The sequence below is a fragment of the Phodopus roborovskii genome, unplaced genomic scaffold (assembly GCF_943737965.1).
Source record: "Phodopus roborovskii unplaced genomic scaffold, PHOROB, whole genome shotgun sequence".
NCBI classification, from domain to species: domain Eukaryota; kingdom Metazoa; phylum Chordata; class Mammalia; order Rodentia; family Cricetidae; genus Phodopus; species Phodopus roborovskii.
This window is the reverse complement of record NW_026125868.1, coordinates 268009-289945: the sequence shown is the minus strand read 5'-3', so window position 1 is coordinate 289945 and position 21937 is coordinate 268009. Positions and strand designations below refer to the sequence as shown.

Here is a 21937-nt window from a genome sequence, read left to right as displayed (position 1 = left end):
CCAGGAAAAAGCATACCTACTGGTTATCCTATAACAAGGGTCAACCCTAAAAAGTGCATACAGGTAACATTATTATGATACTTATGCATACAGGAATATGTATGTATAGTACATGTGTATTATTGTATGTGTATTCATTCATATATGCATTTAACAACAATTAATGAAAACAGAGTCCATGAATTTGAAAGACCAAGGAAGAGTATATGAGAGGGCCTGGAGAAGGATTGGAAGAGGCGATGATTTATATTATAATCCCAAAAAAGATAATTAAAATATGTACATTGTATGAAGGGTTGTTTTAGAATGTTTGCTTCTTTAGTGAACTAGTAAATTTTTCTTCTATATCCTATATTGACTTCCTTATTTCTTCAGCTATTTATTTATATTGACTTTAATTAATTCCAGGGTTTATTTATGTAATCTTGATTTTGTTGAATATTCTTAAAAATTTTTATATACTTTGTCTAGAATTTCATCTCATTGATTGTCATTAGAATCTGTTATTGTGAAATTAGCAACTTTTTAGTATCTGTCCTGGTTAGTTTTTATTTTCATCTTAGCACAGCCAACAGTCACCTGAGAAGAGTCTCAATTGAGGGATTGCTTACATCATATTGACTTGTGACCATGTCTTTAGAAATGATTAACACAGGAAGACCCACCTACTATGGATAGTGTCATCCATGGACAGGTTATCCTGGGTTGTGCAAAATGCTATATCTACATGAGCCAGATAAGACAAGACAATAAACAGTGTAGCTCCATCGTTTCCCTTTTAGTTCCTGCCTTGAGTTCTTGTCCTATCTTCGTTTCAGGAATGTACTGTTCCTAAGAGAATAAACTGAAATTACCTTTACTTCCCCAGATAGAAATTAAGGGTAGTAGTAATATCACAAGCTTCAACCATATGATCCACCAACATAACTGCCCAAACATGAGTTGAACAAAGATGACAACAAAGAACTTACCAAACTTACCAAAGAAGAGCCTTAACCTTACACAAAGAACTATAGGCAACTAAGTAAAGCTGAAAGTGGGAGAGGTAGCCTTCCTCAGAGCAGATCATAGCAATTTTTGGTCCAGTGTCAAATGTCAGCCCTGAACACATACATTCAGGTAGTAATATACAGTCTGAGCATATTTTATTTAGGATTAAATATTTATATACATGTTGTATACATATAATAATGATGAAAAGTAAGTTATGGATTTGAAGGACAACAGGGAGCGTTATACAGAAGGGTTTGGGGGAAAGAAACTGAAAGGAGAATTATTGTAATTAAATTAAGGTCTCAAAAAGACTAAACATGAAAGACAGAAATTGTATATAGACAGGAAACTCTTCAAGTGCTAGTTCGCAGCAGCTTTCCATTTTGAGTGTCTGGTTGCTGCACCCTCAGTAGGCAAGCAGATGTGGGAGCAAGTGCACCCCCTAGTGTTAAGCCCTCACGTTGGCCTTAGGTATCTACATCTTTTAAGTATTGTAGTTCTGTAGACTTTAGGCCTCAGGACTCTTCTTGGTCCCTGGCAGCAGCCTGTGCTACAGCTCTCAGCCAAAGAGCTGAGATCTTTGTTCCTGAAAGTATGGCAACTCAGGAATTATTGTAGTGACCAGGACATGCATGCAGCTTTTATTCTCTTGATTTTTATACCCTTTTATCTTTCCTCAACTTTGGCTCTCTCTTCTCTGCCACACACCCTTCTTCTCTCTCCTTCTATGCTCTTCTACTGCCCTGACTACTCTCAAATAACTGGATACCTGATGTCTGTCACACAGCTACCCACTCTGAATAGAGGCAGTGTCTCCACCAGGACTATTTAGGGACACCTGAAGAGGTTGAATGGGATCTGGCAAGACCATTAGAGCCATATAGGATAATATTCCATTCTAGAACCAGATCACTTAGGAGCTCGGCGCCCACTGCTCTTGATAACTCTGCTACTGTGCCCAACAAGACTACCACTGCCTCGTCAGCTGAAAAGAAGATGGCTGCCTTCCTGCCTTTCTAGATTGGCCTACCAAATGCTCAGCTGTTGCTGTCACTGCTGTTCTTCTGTTTCTGCCATTACCACTGTTCTCTGTGATCTGTATTTCTTCTTTCATGTTATCAGGTCAAACTGCACTATTAAAGAACAGATCAGGAGAGTGTCTCCGGGCTGTCTCAGTGAATGAACCTGAGCAGACTGCTTATATACTTCAAGAAGGGATGTTTGAACCAATAATAGCCATGATTTAGATCAATCACAGACATTGGGGCCAACCATATACCTCCTTCTTAAAACAAGCACAGTCGCTGAAGTTTATGTTTTGGACAAATCAGTTTTTCTCTTTAGTATCAGTCACAACTATGAATTGGCTGGACCACCAGGAGACAAACAGTCCCTCTGATAAAGACTGAAATAGTTGCAGTGTCATCTCAAATTTATTTAGACTTATAATGTTAAACATTTGGCAAAAATGTTTCAAAAACTGTTGGCTATTCTGAAGATGGTAGCACGCAACTGTAATCCCAGCACTGGAGAGTGGTGGAGGCAGGAAAAACAGGAATCCAGGATCTCCCTCATATCTTCAGCTACATAAACAGTCCATGAGCAGTCTCAGCTACACAAGACCCTGTCAAAAATAAACAAAAAGAAGCAGCTCTGGCAGAAGCTTTGCCTTCAGGATCCATGGCAACCATCTGTGATTTTTCCAGTAGCTGTTGTAAAGTGTTCAAGACAGCTGGTGCTGGCAAAAGGATAGTCCAGGTAGCTTGCAGCTAGTAATCCTTTTGCTTAAGCCAGCAATGGCTTCAAGCCTAGGTTGTTAATTAAGGAATATCTTCATATATTTATAGGAAAATGAGCAACAGGTAAGTATACAGTAAGAATTCAAAGAATTTATCACTAACACTAGTATTGTTTTAACAGTGGTTAACACTTGCCTCATGTCCCAGAGAGAGCTGGATCCTGCTTACATGTTTCATTACTATGAAATCTACAGAGTGTGGCTATTTCCAAGCACTTTTAATAATGCTATTTTGCTTTTAAATAGGTATTGAGCATTTTCCAGTTCAATGTGTTACTGAAGGGACTTTAGAACTCAATTGGTCTAAGGTTTCTCTTTCTTGGAAAAGGAAACAGACCCAGAGTAGAAAAGTAACAGTCAAAAATCTATCAGTGGAGGGGGAATATATATACACACACACACATATATATATATATTAAAAAACAATCTACCAGTGACAGACTGTGTTCTGGGAACCAGCTATTTGCACTCCATACACCCAGTTCGCATTTTCAGGAAATTGAGATGGGCCACAAAATATAATATTGCATAGTAGTTTAAGACACAGTCTCCAAACTGGTCATGGTAGCATACACCTTTGATCCCAGTACTCCAGAGGCAGAGACCGGAAGACCCCTGATGTCAAGACCAGGCTGGTCTTCAGAGCAAGTCCCAGGACAGCTAGCACTATTCAGAAAAACCCTACCTCAAACAAAACAAAACAAAGACACAATCTCCAAAGATCCTTGTTTTCAGATATCAGTTCTTGCTACTTTGAAGCTGTGTTAGTTTTAGCAAGGTATTTATTTACCCTCTTGATTTCCTTATCTGGTAATGAGAACAACATTCTTCTCCCTACCATCTGGAACTATTGTATTAAATGTGTTAACACATGAAAGAGGTCCTAGGCAGCCTATAGTGATGCATGCCTATAATCCTATCATTCAGAAGGCAGAGAGAGGTAAATGGATCATAAGTTGGAGGCCATCCTGAGCTACACAGTGAATTCAAGGCCTTATGTTAGAAAACATTTTCTGGCACAGAGTAGGTACTCAATAACACATTAATCTATTTTCTGGTCAGTATGATTATGTACAGTTAGATCACTTTAATAAAGGACATATGGGAAGCTTACTCAGCTAGAAGGTGGTTGAAAATTCAAATAATCACTAATGTGTTGTTTGATATTGGATACGATCCCTTACTTTTCTCTGCCTTAACTTCTCATCTGCAAAATGAGGATAATAATTAAGAGGTAGTAGTGAATTAATATGTATGACCATTTTGTATAGCAACAAGTAATTCACAAGGGTAAGATGAGTAATGGTTATCTATAACACAGTGACTGAATGGAAATAAGGAATACATTCAACCCCCCCCCAAAAAAGGCTTGAATGGTTGGATTGTTTGCTTTTTCCACAGTGAGAAACCAGAGACTCCCAATTCCCAATATCAACTCAGTCACTTCTCATTCTCCTGCTGATACCAATACTATCCCTAAATAACCCTACTTGTATTTACACACACACACACACACACACACACACACACACACACACACACACTCACGCACGCAGGCACCCACCTGCACATTCATAATGAACTCAGATGTAAAAATTCCCAACAATTATTTAGTTATTGGTGTTGGGGCAGGGCATGTAAGGGTGCATGGATGAATATGTGGATGTGGATGTCAGAGGGCAACATAAAGAAATTAATTTCCACATTGTGACCCTTAGGGATCAAACCCAGATCATCAGTCATTATCAAGCATGTTCACCTACTGAGCCCTTTCACTGGCCATTCAACACATTTTTTGACATTTTTTTTTATTTATTGTTTGAAAGTAACATTCATATATATGATTTACTTTTTTCTTTTTTAAAAAATTTATACTCATATAATACATTCTAATATATGATGCATTTTGATCATAACCTATACTCACCTCACCTCTCAAAACTCTCCCCAGCCCAACACATCTCCCTCCCACCTCCATACCCTCTATTTTAAAATAACCCACTGAGTCCAATGAGTGCTGGCCATTAGCACACAGGTCAATTTGCTGTCCATAGAGCATGAGCAAACTAGTAGCAGCCACATTCCAAAATAAAAGTGATGATTTCTTTCTCAACTGCTACCAACTGACAATAGCTCCTCAGCAAGGAGTGGCACTTCAGGGAGGCCATCACAAGTGGGCACTGGAATTTTGACTGACTTGATGTAGCACAAGTCTTGTACAGGTAACCACAGCCACTGTGTATTCAGGAGTGTAATGGCTATGTTACATTCAGAGAATAGCACTTCAGAGCTTTCTTCCTGGTCCCCCAGCTCTTACTTTCCATTCCTTTTTCCATGCTATTTCCATGCATAGGTGGCAGAAATCTTGTGTACATGTCACTCATTCTCAGCACTTTGAGCAGTTATGTGTTCCTGCATTAATCACTCCCCATTTCTTTTTGCCATAACTTATTTTCCACTCTGAAGTATACATTGAGCATATTGGACATCACCATTTTGCTTATATATCAGTGTTTAGTCATATGTTAAAGAATATGCAGAGAATCTTGTGTTCCAAATCAACTCTGCCATGGGATTCAATGACCATTTCACTATTGCAGTAGTTTCTCCTAGGCTAGCAGCCACATTGCCAAGAAGATGAAACTCTGTTCACCTCCAATGTTCATTTGCCTTCCCTCAAGCTGCCTAAGCAAAACACAGACTTTAAGTCAAAGAGTATAATTGTGTATGCAAATGTATCCTCTTTACATGCCACCTGTTCACAACAATTATAAGTAGATTTGATGCTTTTAGGTCTTTTGCATAATAGAAATTGTAAAATTCCCAATAAAGGTGTTAAAAAAGGACTGAAAAAATTAGTCATGGTTACCTATGGCTCCCATTGCTCCAAATCTCAAAACACCTGTGAGTATATCATGCTATCTCCTGAAAGTCATATCTTGAACAAATTGTCAATTAGTGCTGTTCTACTTACTGTTCAGTAACTCTGGTTTCTACTAAATACATAAGTCTCTCCCACTAATAAGCTTAGATTGTCCTACATCCTCCCCTGAACTAAAATTACTTCTTACCTTTGTATTTTCCATTTTAACAAGAAAATTATTTTTTAAGAGAATGGTTACAATTTAAACTATTCATGTAAGTTTTCTTTGTTTGAGCATTAGTCATAGAATTACAAAGTTTTCCTGAGTACACCAATATAATTTCTATTTGTTATCTATGTGGGATAGTTTTAGCCTTACATGCAAAATGTACACCCATTCAACATTACAGATTTTAAGTACTAATGTGGGGTCATTGTTTTTGTTTGTCTCTTAAAGACATAGTAGTAAAAGATTGCATATTTACTCAGAATAATTCTGGAGTAATTATGAGTGTGCTTAAGGTTACTATGAATGGTAAATATCACTGAATACCTTTTAAAATGTTTATACTCTTCTCAGAAGAAGTCTCTTTTCATATGAACCAGCTCTTTGACAATGTGATTTCCAAAATCATATTTAGAATTATGACCTGAGCCTGTGATGCTGTTTACCTATGCCCGGAGAAAGCAGGGTCCAACTTCAAGCCTGTTGAGTTTGTTTTTATCAACATATCTCACAGATATGGGGAGAGAGAAACTCATCATAATAGTGTAGGTAGACTCCGTTGAGTTAGAGCCCAAACAATGTCTAAGGCAACCACATAGCCCAACTTGCATGATATTTCCCATCAAGTACTATAGAATAAAACCAGAAAATGGTTTCATCCACAAGGTAATCTTAAATTCTTCTCAGGAATCCTGCTGATAGAAGAAAATTACAAAAGTCACGTTCACACACGGTCACAAGAAAAGAATTTGAACATGACTACGTCTTCTTTCATACTTCTTATAAAAATCTACAAAGTGACCTTGTACCATGTATGCTTTAAAGAAAAATATGATACCTCAAATTTATGAGAGAAAAGGATAACTGAGTCTGTGTCGTCCTTTCTCCTATATTGTGAATTGAACATAAAAATGTTTCCCATAGGTTAATATGTTTGAACATTTGGTCTTGAAATGCTTTAATGTTGGTGGATTCTTTTGGACATGGGACCCAGCTGCAGATACAGGGATGTAGGTACAGGAAAAGAGGATTATAGCTGCACCCATTCTAGCCTGAGATTTCGCCTTCCTGGTAGGATCCTGAGATGGTAACAAGTCAGGCTGCAATGCATGGACGCTAGATGGAGCCCAAGTCCCCACATTTCTTCCATAAAGAACCTGTAAGCACAAATAAACCCTTCCTCCCTTAAATTGTTTCTTGTAAGACATTTAAATACAGCAATGAGAAAAGTAACTAATATTTCCAATTTGTTCATGTGGTCTTGTGAAAGTAAATTTCCAAAGATGTGAAATTCTGTTTCATTAGTCTCATCAAATTCCTTATATTGTCACAGTATGCAAACAACCTGCATAAGTGAATTTTGAGCAATGGATGCACACAATTACCTAATATAGCCATGCATATTAAGACATTTTGCTCTGTACCTATTTTTAAGAATGTATTCCATCTTCTCATCACTTTTACATTTATGTATCTTCATTAGTACACCTAAGATTTTATGCTTGCAAAATGTATATTTTTTTTTATTTTGTACATTAGTCTATAAAATGTTATGTAATTTTTTGTTTGTCAGAGAAATTCTCTATTGTTTCCTCTTACATTTATTTTTAATTAGTTCAATTTCACCCATCCACTTCCTCCTCCCAGCCCTTCCCAAGTCCCTTCACAGCCCGTGTATGCAAATAAATAAATACAACCTACTCTTTGTGTGTATATGGCTTCAAGGCTGACCACTTTGTATTGGACATCAAACTAGGGGGCTCATCCTTGAGAAAGGCTAACTTTCTCATCAGTGGCTTGTAGTTCCTTATCCAGGGATGGGATCCAATGAGCTAGTCCCCCTTCCGTGTTAGCGTATCTGTTAATATGCCAGTGTTCAGATCTTTTTCATGCAACCATTCCTATGACAGACTGTTTCACAGTGGATTTCCTAGTATTCTGGCTCGTAACTATCTTTCTTCTCCCACTTCCATGAAGTTCCCTGAGCCATAGATGCACAGATACGATGTATATGTATCCATTGGACTTGTAATCCCATTATCCACTGATCTCTGCATTGTGTCCACTTGTGGTTTTCTGTGCTGTTCTCCACTGGATGCAAAGAGAAATTTCTTTGTTGAGGGGTAGTATCTACACTGTATCTGTAGTTATAAGGATAAGATATAAAATGTGAATCAGATGCTAATCTAGCTAAGTGATGGCAATAATAGATTTTCTTGTATCCATGACCAGCATGCTAGCTAGATTGCTTGTACCAGGGATGGTAAATAGTACTAGATACCATCTCCCCAAAACCATACCCACAATTGCTGTCAGCTGTTATATATTTTGGCTGTTCATGCCAAATATATTACATTATTTCTTAGTATTAGTTTCCTAGTGCTAGCTACCACCAACATATGAGTGCCACTTATTGCACCTGCATCTTGCCATGCTGATCATTGTTGTGATTCATAGGTGTCACAGCTGGGTAAGGCTATTAATTACTTCCATCCCTTGGTAGTTTGGATAATTTTTTTCTGAAGCAGTGGAAGCTAGAATGCAGGAAGGAAGCATTCAGGTTTTATCCAGTTACAATCATCTGAAACCTATGCCTTAAGTGTGCAATGTTTTCATGGAATAGGGTTTTACCTTCAAGCTCTGATAGGAAGCCAAAAGCAAAAGCCATAGTCTATATTATTTGGGTTTCACTTGGACTACTTAAATCAACTACTATAAAGGATTTTTCTTCTGCCTCATATTTGAGCTCTTGTTAGTCTATGGTTCTTATGGAGTGCATTGTCAGCCCTAGTTGCATAACGTCCCTTAATATATATCACATGTGTATATATTATATGCATATTATGTATGCATATGTGTATTGTGTGATTTTGCATGCATATAAAATAATAAGATGCACTGAGGCTTTATCAAACAACCTTGCTGATAGCTCTTTTTGCTCCTTCTGTATTGAACTCCCTTCCCCTCCAGCCAGTTAGAATCTCCCTCACTAATTTTCCATTTCCTGCTTCATATCCCCTATATGTTGCTATTTCCCTTCCAACCCTTCCCCACCAATGGTTCCTTTATACATTCCTATTAACATATGTTTAAATAATAATTTATCTGTTATATATTCTTGTCTAAATCAATTAAAAGGGGCTAGAGAAATGGCTCAGTAGTTAAGAGCACTTGTGCCCCTTTCTGAGAACCTGAGTTCACAACTATTTATAACACCAGCTCCAGGAGGTACAATGTCTTCTTCTGGCTTCTGCCAACAGAAACCAATTATCCATTCATCCATCCATCCATCCATCCATATTCTCTATCTCTGTCTCCTCTATCTCCCCTCTCTCTCCCCTGTCTTTCTTCCCCACCCCCTCTCTATGGTCTGTCTTTCTCCTCTTTCCCACTATTTTCATTTTTTACACATAAGCAAAAATTAAACTCAAGAGAACAGAAGAATACACATTTGTGTGAGTATTCTTTGTTTCCATGTATGGAGTCAAGTTGCTAACTAGCATGACATTCTTTCTGCATGAAGCACTTCATACTTATTTTTCTTTTTTTAATTAGTATAAGATATTAGGCTTCATGGTAGAATTTTCAAATGCAAAATTTGTTCTAGTTGATTCTTCTGGTTCATGGTCTCTATCCCTCTGTCTCCCCCTTATATTATCCCATTGCCATTCTCTTTTCAGCTTTCATGTCATCTGTTACATCTTACCAATCCCCATTTCTCTGCACACCTTTTTATTCTGTTCTGGATTCTTTTCTTGTTTTTTAGGTCTTATTAACATTTATACCCATTTATCAAAACATTACACACAGTCTTCATATGAGAGGAACATGCAGGATTTTTGTCTGACACTTGGTTAATATAGTACTTTCCTGATCTACTATTTTCTGCAAGTTTCAGTTGATTACAACCCTATTATGTATATGGGTGTGATAGTTTCTCTGTAGTAGGATATATAGTTCATTGGACATACTCCACAGGGGTTGTATATTTGTATATTTTTAATATTTTAAGAAAACTCCATACTGGCTTCCATCATTGGATATACTACTTTTTTATTAATTTATTTTTTACATTCCAATCCTAGTTACCCCTCCCTCCTATCCTCACATCCCCCTTCTCCCCCTCTTCCCATCTGCTCCATGGAGAGGGAAATAGGAAGTCTATTAAGTCTGTCCATCATCTAGTTGAGGCAGGATCAAGGCACCTCTCCACCCCCACACCCCTGTGTCTAGGCTGAGCAAGGCATCTCTCCATATAGAATGGGATCCACTAAGTCAGTTTGTACATTGCCAGTGGCCTCATATATTGTCCCAGCCACACCATTGTCATCTATATTAAGGGAGTCTACTTCAGTCTTATGCAGGTTCCCTATTTGTCAGACCTGAGTCAGTGAGCTCTCACTAGTTTGGGTAAGCTGATTCTGTGGGTTTCCCCATCAGGGTCTTGACTCCTTTAATCATATTATCATGTACTACTCTGCAGTAAGAAACAATGAAATCCTAAAATTCACAGGCAAATGGGCAGAACTAGAAAAAAAAAAAAGAAAGAAAGAAAAACCATCCTAAGTAAGGTAACCCAATACCAGAAAGACAAATATAGTACGTACTCACTCATAAGTGGTTACCAAACATAAAGCAAAGATACCCAGCCTACAATTTATAACCCGAGAGAAGTTTGACCCTTCTTCCAGAAACAGATGGAAGCAGATGCAGAAATCCACAACTAACCAGTGGACCACGGGCCTGGAGTACAATCAAAATAAGGGAGGAGGGATATACTCATTTTTACTCCCACAAGCAATGATTGGAATTGACTTTCTTTACATTCTTGCCAGCATTCATTGTCAGTTTTCCTGACAATAGCTGTATGTGATGAAATGGTATCCTGGTATGTTTTTGTCAGCCCAACACAAGCTAGAGTTATCTGGAAAAAGGAACTCAATTAAGAAAATGCCTCCATCAGATTTCTGTAGTTGTCCAAGTTAATAAATGTTTTTGGAATTTTTCTACTTTAGTTATGACTGTTAGCATTTGTGTATAAGTTTTTATGATGCTAGAAACTGAACCCAGATATTTGTACATGATATGATGGGGGAGGTCATTCTGTATATGTTTCTCATACTGGTTACTAAATAAAGCACTGTTGGCCAATAGGAAAGGAAGATAGGAGGGACTAGGAGACAAGGAGGAAAGAGGAAGTAGTAAGGAGGAGCCAAGATGGAGAGTCTGGAGAGAGCAGTATGCGGCAGCCGGCTCCGGGTAAGAAGACCACGTGGAAATACATAGATTAACACAAATGAGTTAATACTTAAGACAGAGCTAGCCAATAAGAAAATAGTAACCAGGCCAACAGATTATATCGAATACAGAGTCTCTGTGTGTTATTTGGGGCTGGCGCGGCTGCCGGACAAGAGTGGCGGCGGGTGGAAAAACCGAACTCCTTACAATGATAGGCACACATTCTTGCATGCAAGTTTCATTACTGACATGCATTTTCACTTCTCTTGGGGACACAATTATGGAATTGCAAAGCCATATAGTAACTATATTTAATTTTTGAAGGTTTTAGGGGTAAACCAATGGTCTCAGGCCTGCTAGTGGAATTTGCTACTAATTATGCCAAATTTTAACCCCTATATTGTTTTTAAGGAACAGTCAAACTGTCTTCTAAAGTGGTGATACCATTTTACATTATCAAAAAATAGTATATGATTACTTTTGTTGTTGTTTTGTTGAAATAATGTTTCACTATGTAGCCCTGGCTGGTCTGGAACTCATCCAGATGTACCCACCTATGCTTCTCAAGTGATAGTATTAAAGGTATGCACAACCATACCTGGCTCAAGGACTTAATCTCTCTGCAATATACCCAACATTTATTTTGTTAGGCAGACTGTGATAATTCTGTGAAAAGGGACCAGGTGTCATGATGTGGACATCAGGTACCATAAGAAAGACTGGGGCTGTTCACTACCACCACCTCAAATGCAGGAGTGTACTTCTTCCTGATTTCAGGATGGAATATAAGGACATGACCATGTGGCCATCTCTATAGTAAAAACAGATAGTAGGTGCTGTATGATAAGACATTATAATTAAGTTTGGTAAAGCAGCACTAATTCCAAGATGAAAGCAACGGTGGAGCATTTAAGACCCAGAGAATACACTCATGAAACAAATTCCAAGTCGATCTATGGCTCTCAGCTTTGTAAACATAGGCAAGTCCCTTCTCTCTCCAGACCTCCACCAATACAAGCTTTTGTCTACTCTAGACTCAGAACAGTGGCCTTCCAACTGTGTCTTGCTTTATACTCAAAGTAGATCTTGAATCTACAACCCTCCTGCTTTAGCCTTCTGAGTTTCTGGGTTATGCCCCTACACTTACTATGGAATAAGCCACACCCAGCCATGTGTTTTAAATGCATCAAATGCACACTAAGAAATAAGGTATTACTTTCCAACTTTTTCAGTGAAGGAATTTTTTCTTACATGTAACAATTTATTTCATAATCCACAAAACTCTGAAGTATACATATATTACTACTTTGAAGATATAAAACCTAGTACAGCACGTTATCATTTGCACAGAATTAGACAAGTAGAAGTAATGTTTAAATTACACAATGAGGCTCCTGAAGCTACACTCTTCTGAACAATAGACAATAGTGTATTACTCCTTTAACTTCCCATTTACTACGAACAGAAGTTCTAAACCCCTTCTTTCTGCCTGGGTTGAAGAATCCACCATGGTGAAAGACACTTCCTTTAAATAAAAAGATTTATTTGCATTTATTTTGTTCCTTAACACTCCTTTCCATCTTCAAGAAACCACACCTGCTCTAGAATGCCATATAAATGGAGTCATCACTGAATGGCAGCTATGGGGGAGTCATTTTCTCTTTGGTAGCAGGCAGCGGGGTTGCCAACATTGCAGATTCTCTAAGTGCTGGTGAAACAATAGTGAGGGCTGAGTGCTAGTGGGTGGTCTGCTGAATTTGGTGTCCATGGATGCAGGGCACAGTGGGCATACGGCTAAATGCTCCCGAAACTGGTGCCATGTGGGAAGGACCTACTTCCTCCTGGGTAAGTACAGGGTAGTAATGGGCATGGCTTAAGCCTGCAACTCTTAGCAGTGCCTTCAGGCTGTGAAGATGACAGATCTTTGTTAATCCTATTCAAGACAGCATGAATGAACTGGAGAGGAAAGATTTGCAAAGGAGTATGTATTAGAGATATAGGAATCGTCCAAATCAGGCTTCCACTTGAAATGATTTAAGTTTTCACAGGCATGTGGATTTCATGGACTGCAAATGATATATTATTTCAGGTTTCTCAGGGAATTGTGTTGGTAGAGTCAGGCATCCAGATGCAAGTTTTTAAATTCTCGGGCATGTCAGCTAACTCAGCCTCCCTGGTGTCCTGTGCTTTGACTGTTGCTGATGGGAAGCAGATGTGGATTTTTCCCCATTCCAATTTTTGTTTATGTGTGGTCATTTCTTTCTAAAACTCAGTGGAATCTCATGTTGCAATTTCTAAAGTCTGTGAGTGACATTTCTTTCTTGTTGCTGCTGCACCTCCATTTTACTATTCAAAGTATGAGTATCAAGTCATTGACAGTTGATTAAAGTAAGCTTACGGGCATGAGGACAGATGGAGGAATGACATCATGGCTCCCACTTCCCCATCTTCCAGATGGCACTTTCTAAGGACAGATAGCAGCATTTCCTCTTAGGCACAGCTCTCTTGCTCTCTGCTTGGAACAAGCTCTGTTTCTCTTAGACATAGACAATGTGGCTGGCTCCCTTCCTTCACTTGGGGATGCTGAGGCATTTTCAGAATTTCTTGTTGAAATTAAAATTTCAAGCATTAACTACACTTCCTGCTTCAAAAATTTTAATTAGACACAGCAAGAGAGCAGCCTGCTGACTTAAGAGTCCTGACCTATTTTTGCATGAAATGACTCATTGTTGGGATTGTATTGAATGGTGGATTTCTGCTCTGTGTTTATTACCCATGCTGGATTTGTCTTCTGATGGTAAATGTGAAGGAGTCACATGCTCTAATACTGCTGCAGGATTTTACCTGGATTACCAGGACTCCACCACTAATAACATTTTTATATGCAGTACTTTCAAAATATAACTTGGTTTTTAAAATAAAAAAAGAATTATACTACATATCTTCTTTTATATTTTCCCGTTTTATACAAGGTAATGTCTCTGCACTCACCTATATGTATGTTTCAGTAGTACATTACTTATATTCTTGAGTAATTTATCATATAAATATTCAGAAATTTTGTTTAATAATTTAGTTCAAGTTTGAGATGTTTCCAGATAAACATTATTGTATGTAGCACTGCCATGTAGCATTGGCAAAAACAGGTAGTTACTGCTTACCTGCAATGTACAAAATAACAAGTTTCATTATGATGTTTTCATATATGTAGTTGGCTTGTGCTCATGTTCACTCTCCCACTGCCCTTCCCCTCTCCCACTCAGTTTTTTTTTAAGCTAAGTCACATTAAAGACTCCCATGCAGTTGTAAGAAATAATAAAGAGGGGCTCGAGATGGTTCAGTAGGTTTAGAGTACTTACTGCTCTTGCAGGACACAGGTTCAGGTCTCAGCACCTACAAGGCAGCACACAACCTTCTGTAACTTCAGTTCTAGGGGATTTGACATATATATCTGCTCTCCAAGAGTAGCAGGCATGCACACAGTGCACAAACACACATGTAGGCAATATGTCTATGTACATATATAAAAGAAAACTATCTTTCAAAAAATAAACAATGTAGACACTATCTACACAGACACTTAGCTCTGTCTGGTGGTGGCAGCTTATAAATCACCGTCATGTGTCACTGCCAAATGTACCATTGAGCCAGTTATAATATAGAACACTACATGAGAATTGTGCTGCTCTTATAGCCACACCCACTTCTCACACAAGCTCTACTCTGCATATTTTCTACCCTGTTCCTTTTCTCTAATAGTATATTTGTTGTTCACTTAGGGAAAAGTCTGAAACTCACTGTGTAACCCAGGCTAAACTCCTCCAGTGTTGTTGTTACACTGCTGTAGAACTGTGGTAGGTTTTTATACCTTGCTCTTTAACTACGGGAAACCCCTAATCTATTCTTCATTTCTGTAATATTAAAAACAGTGTGAAATAGTAATTTGGAATAACACAAATGCAAGCCTGACAGGATCCCTCACATCTATAATAATTGTACTTGGGAGATAGAAGCAGAAGGATTGCCACAAATTTGAGGTCAGCCTAGTCTACACAGTAAGTTCGAGGACAATCTGAGCATGAAGCAGCAAAAAAGGAATAGATCTGTCAGCTCTATCACACCTATAACCTCGTGACTTAACCTGGTTACTCTTGTTTTGGTGGTATCTAAAGTCATTCATTATTAAATTATATTCCTCCTTCCACTAGAACTTAAATCAAGGTAAAATGAGATAAATGAGAGAAAGGCACCCTGTGGACTAGAAACTACAATGAAATTTGCAGAAAAAAAGACCAAGTCATAATGAAGTATTCCTAAATTTTATTGGCACTGAAATAGAACACAGATTGAGCATAAACCCCTCCAAAACAATTATTTAAAAAATAAAAATACACAAAAAATCTGAATATAAATTCTAACCTTCTCCCCAGCCTCTGTGGGGGTGGGTTATTGCCCTTAATGCAGCTAGATTGCCCCCCACAATTCCAGGTTTGAATTTAGCCAATATAGGGCAGCTCACCGACTGTCAATATAATTCACAGCAATGCATATAAGATTCCCCAAGGTTAAGTAGAAGGGGCATGGGCTGAAGGAGGCTCGGGGCCAGGGATGTTGCATGGAGGGATAATACAGCTTTTTGGGGACTGAACCCTTGGGAAAAGGCAAACAGGAACAATAAAACCAAATATTAAGTACATTTTAAAAGAATTGTATGACCTATAGTGACAGGTAAATCACTAATACTGAAGTCTTATTACATTTTGTTTTTGGCAAACTATCATTTTTAATATAGTATATACTTCGCAGACATGGAGTAGGGGTAGTCAAAATAATGAAGCTAAAATGATCCTGCCCCAAGACTAGTATCTCTAATAGTGCATTAGCAAAAAAAAAAAAAAAAATAGAAACCAATATCGAGTTAGATATCTCTAGAATATATAATACTGGTAAAAATTAGAAGAGCACACATGTGACAAAAAAAGAGGAAGCAGCTTCTCGAAAGTGGAGAAAATGGTGTGAGGGTGTGAAGGGACAAGGCCAGAGTACCCAGCAGCTTTCTGTATGTAGCTCCAAGGGACAGCACAACTAGTAATGACACCTGGGTTAGAGATTTGTCAGAAGCAGGGCCCACTCATCACTTTAGACTGGGTGACTGAGAGATAAGAACTACTCTTACTCATCATAATGTGTATCTGGGGAGGAGTTTAGAACTAGCAGGGAAAATACTACAGCCAAGTATAAACATTTCTCCCTTTGTGGCAATACTTTTAGGTGCAACTGGCTAGATTTGGAAGAACTTGTCCTTTCTGTCCTAGCTGGAAGATATACAGAGACTGGAGAGGGCAGGAACAGATTCTGAGATGGAACTAGGAACCTGAACTAACACTGGGAAAGTCTTACCCATAGATCTAACTTTCAAGGAGAAAGGCTCCCAAGATGTTCAGTGGCAAGGGGCTTTCTAGGTTGTTAGTGTGCTCTGTTGAATGCAATGCTTCCTGCATCCCTTTCTCCCTCCTTGTCTGGAAACCGAGTCCCTAAACATAGGGGCAAGGCTTATTGGGCCTGAATTGGTAATGGGCCCAACATGGGAGGTAGAAGAAATAAGAATGACTAAACTTCTCTTTACCTTCCAATCATTACAAAACCTAAATTACTCTAAAAGGGGTGGGTATTTAGAGGCCAAATCCTAGGTCAGCTGACATACTAAATGATATAACCAAGGCTCTACTTCTGTCCCTAAACCACACAATATCCCACCTTTGCAAATCATAGGACATGAAAGAAACAGGAAAAGGAAGGGCACTACTTATCAACCTATTTCACACTTGAGTCCCAGAGGAAAACAGTAAGTGTGGGTGGGGGTGCTTGTCAAATCAAAAGGAATGAGCTCAGGCTGGGGAAAAATGATTGATTCTAGAAAGCTAGGTTGAATGTGACAGAGAAGACTGAGATTTCATTCGCACCACAGTGGGCCATTTGCTTGCCCAGGGATTTGAGCGGATGAAACTGAAGGGCTAAATTTGGTCCCATGGCTATACTGAATGTTTGGCATGGCTCCAAGGCTTTTCTAGTTAGTGGCTCCAGCACAGTGTTAGTTAGGCAAAACTATAGGAGTGTGGGGACAAGGAAAAAGGAGGAGGGGCCCCTAAAGGCTGAATGCCCACTACATGGACTCAAACTCATCAATGCGCTGTTTGGTATTGCCCTGCCGGATTTGGCGCAGGGTCTTGTATTTGTCTCGTCCAAGTCGCATGTTCTCAGCATGGATCATGTCATTGGCAGTCTTCTTGGACTCATCTCGGGCATTGGCCAGCTCTGAAGTAAGGGCCTGTGAGGATGCAAGAGAAGTCAGAGTTCTCTTCTTTTTTTCCTCTTTCCTAACCCAAGCCATATGCACTTACACACACGTGAGCATGCGCCACATACACACAGTGTAGGAGGGATTAATGATGGCTAGCTCTAGAGAGTAGAACAATCTGAATAATATTCCAAATATTCAAGCAGCAATTTGATTAGCTAGATATTTTCTGAATATAAGATGGGAGAGTAGTAGGAAGTAGGAAGTAGGAGAGAGCTAAATAAGGTATTCTCAGGTGTGACTGGTAAGTAAATCTGACTTCCCTTCAAGTTTTTATAGTTCTAGACTCCTACTCAGCACAGACATGTGTTTTGGAACATTAGTTAAAGATGTGTCACATTTGTTTGTGCTGTGGAATATTTGTTTAATGATTCAAAGATGTGTTGCATTCTTTTATGTTGCATTTGTTCAACTCTGTGAAGCTGTGTTACTTTGCCTGTCTAAAACACCTGACTGGTCTAACAAAGAGCTGAGCAAGAGAAAGGACAGGCAGGGCTGGTAGGTAGAGAGAAGGAATAGGAGAGATCTGGGAAGAGATAGAAGAGCAAAGAAAGAAGGAGGACATCAAGGGCCACCCACCCAGCTACACAGCAAGCCATAGAATAAGAAGGAAAGAAAAGATACAGAGAAATAACAGAAGGTAAAAGCCCAAACAGGATAATTTAAGAAAACCCTGGCTAGAAATAAGCCAAGCTAAGGTTGGGCATTCATAAGAACGAATAAGCCTCTGTGTGATTTATTTGGGAGCTGGGTGGCAGGCCCCCAAAGAGCACAGAGCCAAATGAGTAAAGATTAAAAAGAAAGAAAAAAGGGAGGGAGGGTAGGAGGGAAGGAGGAAGGAAGGAAGGAAGGAAGGAAGGAAGGAAGGAAGGAAGGAAGGAAGGAAGGAAGGAAAAATACAGGAATGGGCAACAGCATGTGTATACCACAGCTCTAGTAGTGGTCATGAGCTATTGAGTCTCCTTTATCTGTTGGCCCTGCCTGGATACCTTAAGATGCTTCTGCACACGCTCATTCTTCTCAGCCTCAGTGGTACGCTCCTCTTCACTGCGGTCCTTGGCCATAGCATCAGCCCGCAGCTCAGCACTGGCCTCTGCCCCATTCTCATCCTGCTCATCCTGTTCATTCTCAGCAGGCTCTGCCACATGAGGTGTACTCATGGCAGTCTTCAGCTCAGCACGAGTCTTCTCCAAGTCCTCCTGTACCATTTGGGCCTGTCCAGTGACAGAAAGAGAAGCATTGGCCGTCAGATCAGGTAGCTTGTAATAATCTAATCATACCTACAAAGACAAGTCTAGTAAGAGACCAGTTAGGACAAATGGCTTTATTGGCTTGATCCTGGGATTTTTTTGAATTTGAAATAAGATTTATCAAATTCCCACGGGTACTGGAGAATTCTAAAATACTTGAGAAAGCTTTGAGCACCTTGTCCCATAATGACTATAAAAAAGTTGTTTGTCTAAAAAAGGCGGAGTCTAAATCTAGGAAATATAGAAACTGGAATATACACATATAGCATACTCTTTCCCACAGTTCTTTGCTTTGGGTTTTGTATCTTACCTTTTGCTGCCATTCCACGGCCTCATTCTCCTTCTTCTTTCGGGCCATTTCCAACTGAGAGATCCGTGATGTCAGCTCTGCCATTTCTGAAGCCTAGAGACATATTAGAAGCCTATAAGGGCTTGACCTTTGGGCTTTCTGGATCCAGATGCCTGTAACCCCAGTTCCTCTGCAGAAGTGGTAGGTAATTGGCTGTTACATTATTGTTGCCCTGGTGTCTCTTTTAACCAAATTACTCTACCCTTTAAGCTATCATATGCCACAGCTCCCCTCCTAGAACACAGGCCTCCTTGAGGCAGACAATTGGTCATCTCTGCTCCTGCTCTTTCCCTCTTCCCCTCTTAATGTTGCCAAATGTACAGGCAGTGGAACCTCAGCAACGCTTAGAAATCACAGCTTGAAGCAGCAATGGCTTCACTGCTATCCTAGGACTCCACCAAGATGGCTACCAGAATAAATAAATATGAATATCACAAGACAATCTCTGCAATGGGGAAAAGTTTATGCATACCCTTATGCCTTGAGAAAATTTTTCATGACATCTTTTTTCCTGAGAGATACTAATGCTCCAATACTATAATGGAAGGAACTACGTTAAGGAACTTTGACCCTAGATTCTTAAATATTCTAAGTCGTAAAACCCTAGTTTTTAGGGAGGGAATCTTTCCAAGGGAGACAAAAGGGGTTGTAATCCTTCATCAAACACAGCGATGACCTTTGACAAGTCTCTCAGCCTCAATGATTCCCAATTTCCTAGTCTAGTCACATTATTCTGCATGGGGTTTAATTCCATGGAGTTATTGAAGAAAGAAACCGAAGAAAACAACACATGGTAGGTGCAATTTCCTTTTCCTTTCTTAGGCTACAGGATCAGATCTCTGTATGAGAAAATAATTGAAATCCAAGACCTCTGGAAGACTGTGAGCCATACTAGTGCTGAATGAACTCTTGGAGACCTCTAGAATATAAACAAGCTAGAAAGACTCAGATACACAAGCAAAGGGATTTATAAGCTGGTAGGGGTGTAAGCAAGAAAAATGCATGCACAAGCCCCAGGCCAAGATGCCACCTTACCAGCTGTTCCTGGGTCTTCTTCTGGTCCCGAGACGCCTGCAGCAGGGCCTCCTTGGCTTCTTCAGCTTCTTGACGCTCTTTGGCCAGTTTTTCAGCCTCACTCTGGGCACGCTTCCGTTCCTGCTCAAGTTCTAGGGCCCTGCGGGTCTGTTCTTCCAGTTCTGGTAGAAAAGGAAGAAATTGATGGAGGGTTCAGAGATGAAGATGCCACACTAACTTGCTTCCTGGGAAAGTTCTACTTCATGGCATGGTAGGGAAGGGTACCAAGAATTTTTCTCAAAAAATTCCTTATCTACTCTGTGGCCATACCTAGACTATGTAGTCTTGTGCAGCTCAGGAATAGTGTATACACCAGAGGGGGAGGTTCTGGGGAAACTCAGCCTCACCTTGCTGAGCCTTCTTAGTTTGTTCCTCGATCTGCTTTAGCTTCTCCATCAGCTCTTCCTTCTCCCGTTCAATCTTCTCCTTCTCTTTTTCTGCCAGCTCACGCTTCTTCTTCTCATTTTCCAGCAGAGCACTAGAGAAGAAAAGAAGGGATGTTAACAGGATAGTAAGGCTGCATGGAATCTTGAGGAGTTCCAGGATCTGAGTCTGATAGCTCCCATCTGCCCAGTGTAAGGCGGGCAGAGCTTGTGAACAACGACCATTCTCACTTTCCTCTATCTAACCATCACATCATTGCCCCACAGATTCCTATGCTCCGTCCATTTACCTCAAATTCGTGAGAACTAAACAAGAATGCTGGTACTGCAAGTAACCAACTGGATGGCTTTGCTCTTTCTTGTTCTCAACCTTCCATCTGCAAAATCATTATTAACTTTTGCACTCGGGCTTGGAGCTTTACTGCAAGGTGAGCTTGGGTTTTGTGCTTCAAGTCTACAGCGAGGGCTAGCTTTGCCTTCCTTAAACTCTAGCTTTTGGTTCCCTTTTCCCAGACTTTGTTGAAGATCTAGAATAAGTATTTGCTTTTCTGTCTTTACTACCTATTCAAAGAAATATTACTTTTTTGTTTTAAAGACTTCATTTTTATGTGTGTTTTCCCTGTGTATATAAATGCACAATATGCATACAATGCCCACACTGTCTAGAAGAAGATGCCAGATCCTCTGGAAGTGGAGTTACAAATGGTTGAAAGCTGCCACATGGGTGCTGGGAACCGATCCTGGGTTTTCTGCAATAGCAGCATGGGCTCATAATTGCTGAGCCATCACTCCACCCCTTAGGAAGCATTCTTAGACCTTGGTTACATGTATCCACTCGTCAAAACTTCAGAATGTTTGGCACACACTTTTTCATAGTACTTTTCACTATTTCATATGCTAAACAATTTATTTTATCTGTCTCCTACTAGAATGATGGGCAGTGGTGGGGCACACCTTTAATTCCAGAACTTGGAAGACAGAGGCAGGTAGATCTCTGTGAGTTTGAGGCCAGCCTGGTCTACAGAGGGAATTCCAGGACAGCTAGGACTGTTTCACAGAAACCCTGTCCTAAAAAAGAAAAACAAAACACACTTCTACTAGAATGACAGCTTCACAAGATGAGGAATTTTTTACTGCTCAATAAATATTTAAGGGAAATAATGATACAACTTTTGTACACACGTGTATGTATTTCCTTCATTCTCTGTGTTGCTAGACTGTAAGTTCCTACAGTATATGTTCTAATTCAGTACACTGTTCCCAAACTCTTGGTAAATTTTTTCTTAATAAATGAGAACTCTAAGCTGTCAACATAACTCAGTAATAGAGTACTTGCCTAACATACACAGGGCTTTGAGTCCAAACACCAGTATTGGGTGGAAAGTCAACCTTAGTTGAGGAGGAT

The 21937-nt window shown here is 39.5% G+C and overlaps 1 protein-coding gene across 1 annotated transcript in view; it reads right to left on the bottom strand.

Annotated features, from left to right (window-relative positions):
- Positions 1-15421: 15421 nt before the first annotated feature.
- Positions 15422-21937, bottom strand: part of Msn (moesin) — a 70976-nt gene continuing 64460 nt past the window's right edge. The window contains exons 9-13 of the mRNA XM_051178874.1: positions 20497-20627; positions 20111-20271; positions 19037-19129; positions 18466-18690; positions 15422-17446 (exon numbers count right to left, since the gene is read on the bottom strand). Of these exons, the coding sequence (XP_051034831.1) occupies positions 17282-17446; positions 18466-18690; positions 19037-19129; positions 20111-20271; positions 20497-20627 (775 nt within the window). The 3' untranslated portion in view covers positions 15422-17281. The remainder of the gene's footprint in view (positions 17447-18465; positions 18691-19036; positions 19130-20110; positions 20272-20496; positions 20628-21937) is intronic.